The sequence below is a fragment of the Vidua macroura genome, chromosome 7 (assembly GCF_024509145.1).
Source record: "Vidua macroura isolate BioBank_ID:100142 chromosome 7, ASM2450914v1, whole genome shotgun sequence".
NCBI classification, from domain to species: Eukaryota; Metazoa; Chordata; class Aves; order Passeriformes; family Viduidae; genus Vidua; species Vidua macroura.
Window position 1 is genome coordinate 13,702,854 of NC_071577.1, and position 13,264 is coordinate 13,716,117.

Below are 13,264 nucleotides of genomic sequence, written 5' to 3' on the forward strand. Positions count from 1 at the left end.
GGGGTAATGTGTTCTGTTAATGAAAGTTGGTATGACCAATTCAATTTTGAAACAAAACTACAAGCCAGGAACCCAAGAAATAGTGCTGTACAGCCTCTTTGTCTGCTTCTACCTCTTCTCTTCAGGGTTTTGTTGTATTATTTTTCTAGTTCCTTCATATTCTTTATCCTTTTATAGCCTCTTTCTTGTCTTTCTTTCTAGGAATGGGAAGCTAACCTATAGCAGACTTCTTCTGCAGAACTTTATTTTAAACTCTCCATATGGTTAGATTCACACAAAGAAGCAGCTAATTTTTCACAGAAACAGTGTCATGCAGAAAACTCAACTTGTGGAGGAATTTAATTTCTTCCCTGCCCATGCACTGTCATCAGTTATAATTATGCATTGGGATAATTTCTGCCTTCTTTTCCTTCTCTACTTGTTGTATAAATTATGTGTGCCAGCCACCATAATGGGGTTTAAATTCAAGGTTCTGCTGAATCAATAAGCTGAATGATTTCTCTTTAAAAATACCTTTTGTTAATAGCTCTACAGCTCAAGCTGGATGCCTTCAAAGAGGGACTCTGAACAATGGGATTATACCTGGGCAATTATACCCTTACAGTCTAAGCTCCCCATCCCTCACATGACAATACAAACCAGTAGTCATAGTAAGGGTCTGGAGTCTTCACATTCTTGATGGGTTTCTTTCACTGTCTGCAGCTGGGCCATTTCTTTTCTTATATCTAAGTGTGTAGACTTTGCTAGAGATTGTAGCTTCCTTATCTTTTGGCTTGAACTGACTCTGAGGCTTCTTTTACTTGATTGGGTACATACATACCTAGGGGAAATTTCACAGCTTGCAGCCTAAGGCTGCTGCAAATTTAGCTGCTAATACTAAGCAAGTTTCATGACATTCTTTCTATATAGGTAAAGTCAGAGAGGTTTTATAAGATGCTTCCCTAAAGTTGAAAATGAGCTGTAGCTCATGTTGAGAATTCAGGAACTGTTAGTGGCAACAGATGAAAAGAGGGATATGAGATAAAGATAACATTTCTTCATTAATAAACATAAATGCCATATTCCATCTGCCAGACACTGTTCTTACCATTAAAGTGGGATTTGATTTTATCTACAGTAAACATTCCTAGGTGACACTCTTGTCAGCCATCTCAGGCAATAGAGAGGAAACCACTGCTTCTTCCTTTCCCAGTGGGCTTATGTTGTGTATTCTGTGCTGTACCTATACAGATCACAGATGCCAGGAGGGAAAGCCTATATCTTAGAAACATACTTTCTTTCTCTCTTGCCCTTCTATAGTTTCAGTCAATGCTGCCAGAAATTAATAGTGCAGTATGATGCTAAATGTGTGGATTAATTTTCAAAATATACAAGCACTTTGGAAACAAATGAATGCTGAATTCTAAATAATGTACTGTTGATCCTTCTAGGTTGGCTTCATGAATGATGGTAGGATCACAGCTGTGGATGCCAAATATTATGTTAATGGAGGATGTACCCCTGATGAATCTATCCTGGTAAGGATTTTATACTCATGAACCTTACAACATGGACGAAACATTAGCTGGAAAATTATGAAGCCAAATTCCCTTGCCCATGTATTATTAATCATACAGACTTTTGATATAGGGATTGTGGGTTCTTGTAAGAATCTACACTGAGCAGGTTAACCTTTCCTTATTAAATTTAGTGAAGCATCTTACTACTTTCTTATATTGCCCTACACATTCACTTAGTGAATGTTTTCTCAGGCTTATTTTTCTGTTACAAACATCTCAACTAACATTGTATTCCTTCTAAAATGTGTAGTAACTGCATTTGTTCCTGCCTAAAGCTTTAGATCTTCAGGGCTGGGAAAATCTTTCTTGGCCTTCAGAAAATCCATAGTGATAGTTATCCTGTTGCTATCTCTATACATTTCTGTACTGGGTCAGAATTTATTGTGCTGTATACCTCAGTTCCTCACTTACAGATCTGCAAAGTATAAGATGTTTCTTGCTTTGATATCATCACTAGATATTTGTGTTTGTTCAGGCTATTCTAGCTGTAACTGAAATGTTTGCTGTGCTACCCCTCATCTGCTTGTCATTGCCCCACATTGACCCAGGATTTTCTGCATCCTGAAATTTTTCAGTGTAACTGCCTGTGGTATTGCTGCTGAACCTGGCTCTGAAAAATAGCCTAGGTTAGAAGAAAATCCATTATTAGAAGCATGTACATTAATGCAGATCATGTCAGAACTGTCTTAAGATGAAGTCCTGCAATGAAACAGTGAAGCTACTGGACTTAGCAGGAATAACCAAGGCTTGAATTTGTCATTCTGAGAAATCTACTTAACACTGAAGAGAGGCAGTGATCTCTTCATCAGGCATCAAACGTTTTTGTTTTTTTTTTTTAATACTGACTCCTAGAGCCTAATTTGAGGTCTCTAGTATAGGATTTTCCTCCTCATGTGGTTTTGTGTTTGTCATGTAAAACATCTAAATTAAAAACTTAAGGACCAGAAGACACTACAGACTGCAGTACATATGCTTTATGGTGGAACTAAACCTTAGGTGTGGATTTCCATAGGGTGTGATGAATGCTTTCATCAGTCCCTTTCAGAGCTACTCTTGCTTTCAATCTAATCTGCCCATTTTTAGTTTGTGTGGCTTTTAGTATTGAAGTAGGAGCAAAATCAATCATAAAATGACATATCTGTTACATCCTTAACTACTGATAACAATCAAGTACAAGTAACATCAGCTGTGTTCTGTATCAAAAAAACCTGAAAATTAATATATTGCATGAAAAATGCATTAATGAAGTCTGTATGCATGCATGAGTACTCTTAATACCAGTGATTGCCAGAAACTCAACTTTAAAGCTAATGTCTCTAGTTAAGCTCTTTTATATAAGAGATGAGGAAGATTTAAGTGAAAATTTGAAAGAAGCACTGTTCTGATATTAAACTAGATCTGTTTGTCCCCTACCTCAGGTAGCAGAAGTATCCTTATTAAAAATGGACAATGCATACAAGATTCCCAACTTGAGATGCTGGGCTTACACCTGCAAAACAAACTTGCCGTCAAATACAGCATTCCGAGGCTTTGGCTTTCCTCAGTCAGGACTGGTGACAGAAACCTGGATAACAGACATTGCAGATAAAACTGGTTTATCACCAGAAGAGGTGACTAAATGAAAGCATCTTCTCTCCTGAAATGAAGTCTGTGGAACTGGAAAGTTTTTAAAACCTTTAGATTAGTTTAATTATTTGAACAAGTCTTTTATAAATCAAATGTAATTTGTGCTGAAATTCATACTTTTTTAAAATCAGTCTGATTGTTGAATGAATAGCATGGTTTTACAAACTGGTAATTGTTCAAAAAAAAAACATGCCGTTGTTGTTGTCTATTAGTCCCCCCAGATGGTCAATTTGCCTTTAACAGGATTGTGAGATAGCTGTACTTTCATTTTTTTCAGATTAGAGAAATAAATATGTATAAGAAGAATGAGCAGACACACTTCAAACAAAAACTTGATCCACAGAATTTGATACGGTGTTGGAACAAATGTATGGAGAAATCTGCATACTACAGTAGGAGAACAGCTATCAATGAATTTAACAAACAAAATTACTGGAAGAAAAGAGGGATTGCCATTGTACCAATGAAATTTCCATTTGGACTAGGCACACCTTACCTTTCTCAGGTGAGCTTCATTAAGAGTAAGTAAGCTAATCATTTTATCCATAGAAGATTACAGTCACTCTATCTTAGGATACAAAACAAGTATGTTATCTTTTCCTGGAAAATTATAATGCTCCTGATGATTGTTCCCTGAAGAGGCTGTAGTAGCCTGTAGCTCTTTTCAAGATGAGATCAAAGCTGTTTGGTTTTCAGGACCCAGGCATTTTGGACCCTGCCTATTTAAAGGCTAGTCCCATCTGTTGAGGTGCAGTGTTGGACACACTTAGAAAAAGTTTTTGAAGACTGATAGCAAAATGTTCATTGAATAAGTTGTCCACTCCAGAAATAGTTCTGAGCGTCCTCTTTCTGCCTGTGGGGGTAGTATGGAATGCTGCTCTTAAAGACTCAAATCCTTTGATGCCATCAAAGGCTAAGGTTAAGGAAGCAAAAAAGGACAGTAGTATTTTTGGTCCTTGTATTTTTTTTTAATGTTAGGTGTCCAGTGCTTCTGAAACAGACAACATTCTATCAATTAAAAATTAATTGACTGACTTATGTCATATCAAACTGGCTGTCTCTGTTCAACTTTAAAGTCACAGGGTCTTTCTAGTCTACAGTGCTACTTCTAGCTGAGTTCAGGAAGAAAATCTCATTTGGAAATTCAACCTATGCCATTTAAAAAACGCCAAGGCTCTCACATGCCAATAAGAGAGAAAATGGAACTTGCAACTAATTGCACTTAGAGCTCCTAGTGAGGCATTTCCTCCCGCTTCTTTTGGAACCACTGAGATACTACTGCCAGGTGTAGGTTTGTTTCAGGCTCTAATAACAGAAAAGACCACAATACAAGGATTTGTATCTTTTTCTTTCAAAGTTCATTATAGAGGAAGAGCAGCAAGTAGACTTTCAAATTTTGCCTTCTATTCAAAAGCACTAAACAGATAAACTGAAATACACTTAAACACTTTGTATATTTTTTTATTCAATTCATTACCACATACAACACATTTCCTCACTAGTCTGATCTTGATTTTGTTTTTCTTTTTTAGGCTGCTGCACTCGTTCATATTTATACTGATGGGTCTGTGCTTCTGACACATGGTGGAATTGAAATGGGGCAGGGTATTCATACAAAAATGATCCAGGTAACAAATTGTCTAAATAAATACTGCTGTGTGCTTTATCTAGCATGCAAAAAAACAGTGTGAAGGTTTTCTTTTTGGTTAGTTACTGTACCAGCAGAACAGTTTCTTTATCAGCTTAGCTGCTACTTCTTTACATTGATAGAGTTAGAAAGCAAGGGTAACTTCATTCATTCATAGAGGCAGAAGGATGGGAAAAAACAGACTGGTTTTTGTTCTTCCAATAGCATGTGAAGAGGCTTATTTCTAATAAGATTTTGGGGGCTGATCCCATAAAACCCATAGTGAAAAAGGCAAGAGATTATTCAGATTGGTATAGTCATGATGATAACATGATCCTATTTAGTTAATGGATAATTTTGAGACAGGTCTGTAAAGGTATTTATAGAGTCAAGACTTGGGCTTGCATAATTTGCTGTAAGTCTTATAGGAGGAAAATCAGGAGTGAGTGTTGGACTTCAGAGTCTCAATCCAGAGTTTGAGTACAGCTAGAACATTGTCCTTTTCTGTTTCTTAGTACTACCAAATTGGACAGAATGATTTCAGTTGGAGATTGGGAGAGAACTTGCTAAAATTTTTATCTTTCCTGCTATTACTGACTTCTAGCAAATACTGAGGAATTGTTAGTGTTTAGATTTTTTTCTAAAACAAAGAATATGTTGTTCCTGGAATAGATTGCTAGTCGGGAATTGAACATCCCCATGTCATGTATCCACTTCTGTGAAACGAGCACAACAACTGTCCCCAATGCATGTGCCTCAGTAGGATCTGCAGGGACGGATGTCAATGGCATGGCTGTGAAGGTAAAGAATAGTATTTAGTTGAAAAAAAATACCCTATCCCTTGAGGTGTATGCTTGCCCGACTTCAGGCCCTAGTGATCCCGTGTATATCAAGTTTGGGATTACCAATAATACTCCTGGAGATGGCCAAGAAGAAACATGACTTGACAGTTTCTCAGTAATGGTGTTTATGAGTTTTCAGAATATGATCTGGACTTTCCCAAAAAGGCTTATACTTGACAAAATCTGTTTCCTCTAACTAACTAGTCCCATACAAATCTCGCACCCTGTTCATGTTTGAAATCTACTGATTCATACAGATCCCAGCCCTTGTAACTTAACCATTTAGAAGTTTTATGTCTATGTAGTTAATATGACACTTCCTGCAATACCTTTTCAAACTAAGATGACAGTAAAGCATATACTAATTAAATAGTAACTAGACGTAACTTAAATAGTACCAAATGTATCTGTGTTAATTTTGTGATATATTCTCCTGATTCTCACCAGGATGCTTGCCAAACTCTTCTGAAACGCCTGCAGCCCATCATTGAGAAGAACCCAACAGGGACCTGGAAGGATTGGGTAAGAGCTGTGAATCCTACTGAATGTGTTTGAGTGCTAGCAGAAACTGTGATAAATGTACTGTAGTCTATAAAGCTGCTCAGCCTAATAATCCTAAAGTTAAAAACTGTAGAAACAGGCTATCTCACAGAAAGGTGAAACTCAAGGTTCTTGGCCAGGCACAAATTATTATGTGGAAGATAATAATTAGATTTATTGCTAGTACAGTATTTAAATATTGCCAGTGCAATATCCAAGAAACAAATCTGTAATCTATTACAATAGATTATAGTAAAATCAGGTTATGGTCCCTCCTGTTGAGTCATGAGCATCAGTGAGATCCCCTGGCTTTCTAAACTTTTCAAAGGAATCTAGGTACAGCCAAGTCTGCTTAGTCTCAGATTTGGTCCACAGCCTATGTCTAAAGGGTTACAGTATGTTGTGGTGTAACCTCAGCCAGCCACCAAGCACCACACAACTGCTCACTCATTACCCCACCACTGGAATCGGGGATTCACAAGAGTGAAAGCTAGAAAACTTGTGAGTTGAATTAAAGACAGTTTAATGGGTAAAGCAAAAGCCATACACACAACCAGAGCAAAGCAAGTAATTCTTTCACTCTTTCCCATGGACAGGCAGGTGCTCAGCCATCTCCAAGACGGCAGGGTGTCATCACACATCATGGTTACTTGGGAAGACAAACACCAGCACTTCAAATGTCCCCCTGTCCCTCCTTCTTCCCCCCACTTTATATACTGAGCATGGTGCCTGCCATATGGTCTGGAATATCCCTTTGGTCAGTTATCCCAGCTTCCCATGCACTTCCAGCCTCCTCGCTAGTGGGGCAATCCAAAAAGCAGAAAAGGCCTTGGCTCTGTGTAAGCCCCGTTTAGGAATAACATTAAAACACTAATCCAAAACACGTCATCTCCTCTAGTAGATAATTAATTTGGATCATTCAGACACACCAGAGGTATTATCAGAAATGGCTGACCAAAAAAGAAATGATAATATATATAGCGAAGTAACTTTGTATCTTGGAAAGTCAGTACAACCCAACCAAAAGCATCCCAAAAATTTCTTGAATTGTAAACTGAGTAAATCTAACATGATTTGGGAATAGATTTGGGTCCTCATACTGTCACTTTTATGACTGGCAGAACTTTACAAAGAGCATTTCTCTTCAAAACTGTAATTTTTGTGCAAATAGGTCATGCAGATCTTTTATGTCAGTGTGGTGGTTTGACCTTGGCTGGACTCCAGGTGCCCAACAAACTGCTCTAACTGCTCCACTCTCCTTCTTAGTGAGATAGGGGAAGAAAATTAGATGGAAAAAAGCCAACAAGTCAGTGGGTTAAGATAAAGGCAGTTTATCAAAGAAAAAGCAAAAAGTTGCACACGCACACAGTCGCATGACCCAATATAATCAGTGACTTATCAACCAGATCTGGTTAGCTGACAGAGGGACCCACCTCTATTGAACTTGATTAGAAAAACTGAGCAGGGCCCTTTCTGACTATGGCATTACCAGTAATAAAAATTCTGCAAGAACACTGCTGTTGACAGGTCTATTCCTTCTTGTATTGCCAAAAGAATTCAGATTGTTCATGCAAGAGGGGTTTAGTTCTGTAGTATTAGACATCATGTGCAGCTAAATATGCTTAACTCAGTTTGTCTTCCTTTCTTTACAATTTTTACTGATTGGGTTTTAAGTAAATATGTGTGGGTAAGTGTATATATGTAAATAAATTAAATATGTCTATGCTGTGTTCCTTCCTGACTCCTTCCTTGGTTTACCATAAGCACTGCTGTATTTTACAGATTAGAGAAGCTTTTAAACAGAGTGTGAGCCTTTCAGCTACTGGCTATTTTAGGTAATGTATTTTTGTTCCTTAAAAATGCATACATTAGACCAAGCCTGATTTCTGAAGATAATTAATGCTGTAAAGAGAATATTCTGTCTAATAGGTCTTTCTAATAGCTCATTTTATGTTTCATAAAGTTAGTTTATATATAGAGGGTTGGAAGCATAAAGTTTAGGTGTTAATTTGTCTAGTCCTCTAGACAAATAAATCTCTTTTAATACTAGAAAGTATTAAATACTAGAAAGTATTAAATACTAGTATTTAATACTAGAAAGTATTAAAAGAATATTTTATGCCATCTTTGCTCCATGGTTTGATATTTAGCAAACCAGAGAGCATCAAGAAAGTGACTGCTGCCTGTAAGTCATGTGCAAAGTGGGATAGAGTTTATTTACTGGAGCTGGATTACCATAAGGTATAAATATAATTGTTCCCACTGCTCTCAGAGCAGTCTCTTGGTCCTTTTTCTTTTAATCCTTTCACAGTGTTTATAAAGAGCCAGAAGTGAAAACTTTTTGTGCTGTAACTCAGGTGGGATTCAAAGCAAAGCTTTTGTCTTGGTCTGCTGTGCCTTTTCTTCTGCTGCTGGTGGTTCTTCCTTATCAATAGCAACTTTTCAGGTCTCTGGGCAGTCTGGAGTAAGTTGAAAGGGCACTTGGGAAAACCATGCTTTTATACAACACAGAGAAATGTCAAATGAAATGTCCCTTCCTGCTGGTAAGCCTGTCCAAGTATGTTTTCTGCTTATGCAGCCCTTTAGAAATGTTGATATCACCAAAGTAATGCACCACAGTCATACTTCGCTATCGATATTTAAAGGTGTCCAAAAACATCTGCAGCTCTATAAACCTCAGATCCTATCTTGATCTAATTCTTATCCAGTTATATTCTCTACTTCCAAGAATCTCAAAGGCAGCTGAGGTAAATGGATTATGAGAAGTTGAGTATATGGATTTTGTGTATCCCTTTTTTGGTGCATGGTTCTGTACTATATAATTGCTTTATGATAATCGTAAATATGCTCAACAAAGACATTTCAGTCATACATAGTCAGAAAATACACCTTAGTCACAAAGCTCCCATGTTTGGAAGATAACACATTTCACTGTTCTCTCATGTTCTTGAATTTACCCCATCATTTCCAACTACTATGGTGTCCTCAGTGAATCCCACTCCCTTCTAAGTAATTACCCCTTTATTTCAATATTCCTCTTTTAACCCTTTCACTCAATTCTGTAGGCTTTTTCCATAATTTTTACTTTTTCATTTATCTCTTGTAAATTATTCTTTCATAGGTCCTAATAAGTTTTCCTCCCTTTTTCTAAATTCCTTTATGTGCTATTACCCCAGTAACCACTATCTTAAATGTTTATTCTGTATTTGGTTACTGTGCTTTTATTCCTATATTTCTAGGATTATGCTGGTTATAGACTCTCCTGAGCTGAAATAGCTTGTATGCTACATTTTATACAAATATCAGAGGCATCAAATCTAAGTAGTGGTGCTCTGTAGGCTTTCATGAAATTTTGAAGTTCTGAGCTGTTACTTAAGATTTCACTTAAGGTTTTGTACTTGAGATTTTACAAACAGTTTCAAACTTAAGTGCTTATCTGCTTTGTTATAATGCAAGCTGTGGTCAGTTTTCTTCTTGTGGACTTTGTTTCTTCTATCAGAGGTTACAATGAATACATGGACTGGGAGAAAGGGGAAGGGCAGCCATTCACATATTTTCTTTTTGGAGCTGCTTGTTCAGAGGTTGAAATTAACTGTCTAACAGGAGATCACAAGGTAATAACTGAATTATTATGTCAGAGAAGTTTTGAAAATAATGTGAATAAGGTTTGCTCCAACAGTCGTTCAGATTTGGGGTTAATAAGTCTTCACATGATAGTAAATATATCAATGATGTAATTATAAATTACAGGTGGAGCAGAATGGAAGCTGAGCAGTATTAACCAGCTTCTGACATACATGTCAATGTCATAGGTGTTCACCTTTTGGGTTATGGCTGGCATCTAGCATGTTTTTTGCTTGTTCTGTCCCTGTTTGCCAGCAAACACCTTACAGTAATATTCAATTCCCAGGCTTTTGACCATCTGGACAGCTAAAGGCTATAGACTGATGATCATATGCCCTCTTTCTGTACATTTGTGTGGGGGTTTCCTTGAGCAATGGGAAAAATCTGGCAGGGCTGTCTCTGGCTGAACTTCTGTAAAAATTGAGACAAGCCCATTTTGCCTGTGATGAGACATTGGAAATTATTCTGAAATTATGTACATGGAGGGCTCATATCTCAGTATTTCTTATTTCACTGAATTACAACTCTGACTCACGTTATTTTCTAATGCTTTCGGTCCATCTCTCTGGGTGATACAAATTTGAATTTTATTAACAGAACCTCAGAACAGACATTGTTATGGACATTGGATGCAGCATAAATCCAGCTGTGGACATAGGACAGGTATGTGCCAAGAATTTTCTGATGCCTCATTTCTATTACACTATTGTCCTCATGTGAATTGATGATTACCTCATTAATCCAGAAAGCATTCATTTCTTACTAGATTATGGATCATATTAGAATGTCTTTTGCCTATAGATTTGCTCCAACTGAATCGGTGTCAGAACTCTGTAGATGTCAAAGAAGCTTGAATTTTATCTGTGATTTCAACCTGTATTACTTCCAGTATGTGTGTACGTCTTCTGTCTACTGGACTGAAATCCTGTTTGTGATTACAGTCTCCAAGTTGTTTGATCTGCCTTCCCCACTGATAGCAGGGAAATATCTTTATTCATTGCAGGCTGGTCCACAGATCTCATCACTTCATTATACAAGCATTTGTCTTCTCAGGTATGAGAGAGGAATGTGAAAGCTTTTCCATTACAGTTGCCCCAAAATGTTGAAGAATCTCATTAGGCAAACATGCAGACGTGCATTAGGCCTCACATATATCACAGTAACAGCTAGTGATACAAATGATTTCTTGGTGAAGTTTTCTCGGCTGACCAAACATGAGTACATAAATGCTATACTTTTCTTATTTAAAGATTGAAGGTGCTTTTGTTCAAGGCGTTGGACTGTACACAATGGAGGAGTTAAAGTATTCTTCAGAAGGAGCCCTCTATACTCAGGGTCCAGATCAGTATAAGATCCCTGCTGTTTGTGATATTCCAGAACAGTTTAGTGTTTCCCTGCTGTCACCTTCTCAGAATCCTTATGCCATCTATGCATCCAAGGTAAGCAGCTCATCAGAGGGCCTAGTTCTTAGATCCCAGGCCAAACTGAGAAACTACTTTGATATAAAACACATACAATTTTTCAGTTCCTTTAGCATTTCAAACAAGTGTCCAGTAAATAGTTTTATTTATGATATCAGGGAAGCTAATAAGAAATAAAGGCAGATATTGTTGTGTCACTTTAATGGTTGGCAAGTAGTGATTTTAGAGTTTTGTTTACAGACCATACACAGAAGCTGCAAGATGAATTTAAAACCATACTTCTAAATGTGGTGATAAACTGAAAAGTTAGAATAAATATATTAATTGAAGAAATTAATATTAATTATGGAGAAATCATAATGTCAGTCAGAGTGTGCAGCTTACTTATGTGTACAATGCAATACAAAATAGGACTGTATGTGTTTATTTATGAGAGACTGGCTTTTTAAAATCTTTTTCAGGGGATGGGTGAGGCAGGACTTTTCTTGGGATGCTCTGTGTTCTTTGCTTTGAGGGATGCAGTAACGGGTGTGAGGAATGAAAGAGGACTGAAAAAGACCTTTGCACTGAATAGCCCCCTGACTGCTGAGCAAATACGGGCAAACTGTGCTGATGCCTTTACTGAGATGGTAAGAGAAGGTGGGGGAAGGCTCTGTTTAACAGTGGCTGGGTATGAGTGTTTACTGATTTTGGCACCCCTAAATACTGAAGTGCCTATTGATGTCTCCAATCAGCCATGCTTTAAATACAGCTCCTTGTAATTGAAATGTCTGGTAACAGGTCCATTTACACAAGTTATTTCAACAAATGCCATTCAGACATTGTATTGGAATTTCTGTGGGTTTTGTATAATTTTTTTTGCTTTGAAATTTATGTAATTTTTACAGCCCTCTCTTTCCCTGAACCCTCCTCCTTTCTTCTGCATGTCAAATCCCATAGAGGATTAAATAGCTCATCTTATTAACATGCAATGGATCAGCCTCTAAACATCTTCAGTCTCCTTCCGGGTGCTTTGCCCCACTGACTGCATGCTGGCACTGTCACTTCATTCTAGTTCTCCTTGCTATGCCCAGCACTCTTTGGGGGAAAAATAATTAACTCAGAGCTACACAAAGAGACAGAAGAAAAACAAAAAAGGTGATACACTTTGTATAATGCTGATCCTTTATGCTCTGTTTTCTGCAACTGTTCACTGTAGTCATGTTCCCACTGCTGTTGCAATTCTTTTTCTGGGTGTTTTTACTTAGTGAGGCAAGGTCCTTGCCAGCATATAAATCCATGCTGTGCCCTGAACCTCTGAGGCTCTGCTATGGAAACTCTTGAGCTCTCATTCACAGATTACTCCCATGGTATTTCTGTGATTGTGGTGAGGTACCATTGGCCCCTGAATCAGTAGGTTTGTGGGTTTGCTCTCATTGCAGGAGCTTGCAGGAGGTGAGGTCCACCAGAGCAGGGACCATGCTTCTTCATGCACCACCTCTATCCCTCTTTAGTCCTAATCCCAGTTATCACTGACTTGGAGGCACCTGATAAGGGCAATGTTGGAAGGTAGACAGTCAAATAAAGTCACTGTTGTCATTTCTTGCTTATCTCTTAGATGGCAAACAATGAAGCTTCTTCCTCCTTGGGCCACATCTGTGTGAATGACAAACCATAGTGCACAAGACCGGAATGGAAAACTGATTTACTGTCTCAAGACACACTAATCAACACACAGATAAATGTATTTTCTCTTTTCCTTAATAGAATCAGCTACCAAAAATATGCACTTTATATCTTACATTCTTATCTTCCTTCTTTCTCCAGTGTACTCATTACAGTATTTTGTTTAAATGACTGCATTTAATTGTCAGAAATAAATCTTCTGTATTTGAACCATGTTTTCAACAAGAAATATCTGCTGATCAGCACCGCTCAAATGCTGCAGAAGAGGAAAGTTAGAATGAAGTGTATAGGTATGCTAGGTAACTTACTGCCACATATTACACTAAACAACTTCATATGATAAATGATTTTCAGCTAATT

The 13,264-nt window shown here is 37.6% G+C and overlaps 1 protein-coding gene across 1 annotated transcript in view; it reads left to right on the plus strand.

Moving 5' to 3' along the window:
• Positions 1-12,945, plus strand: part of AOX1 (aldehyde oxidase 1) — a 38,294-nt gene extending 25,349 nt beyond the window's left edge. The window contains 13 exon segments of the mRNA XM_053982480.1: positions 1,431-1,517; positions 2,978-3,169; positions 3,463-3,690; positions 4,718-4,813; positions 5,485-5,613; positions 6,102-6,176; positions 7,977-8,029; positions 9,694-9,808; positions 10,416-10,481; positions 11,069-11,257; positions 11,701-11,868; positions 12,837-12,859; positions 12,861-12,945. Coding sequence (XP_053838455.1) covers positions 1,431-1,517; positions 2,978-3,169; positions 3,463-3,690; positions 4,718-4,813; positions 5,485-5,613; positions 6,102-6,176; positions 7,977-8,029; positions 9,694-9,808; positions 10,416-10,481; positions 11,069-11,257; positions 11,701-11,868; positions 12,837-12,859; positions 12,861-12,945 — 1,506 coding nt within the window.
• The last annotated feature ends 319 nt before the right edge of the window (positions 12,946-13,264 follow it).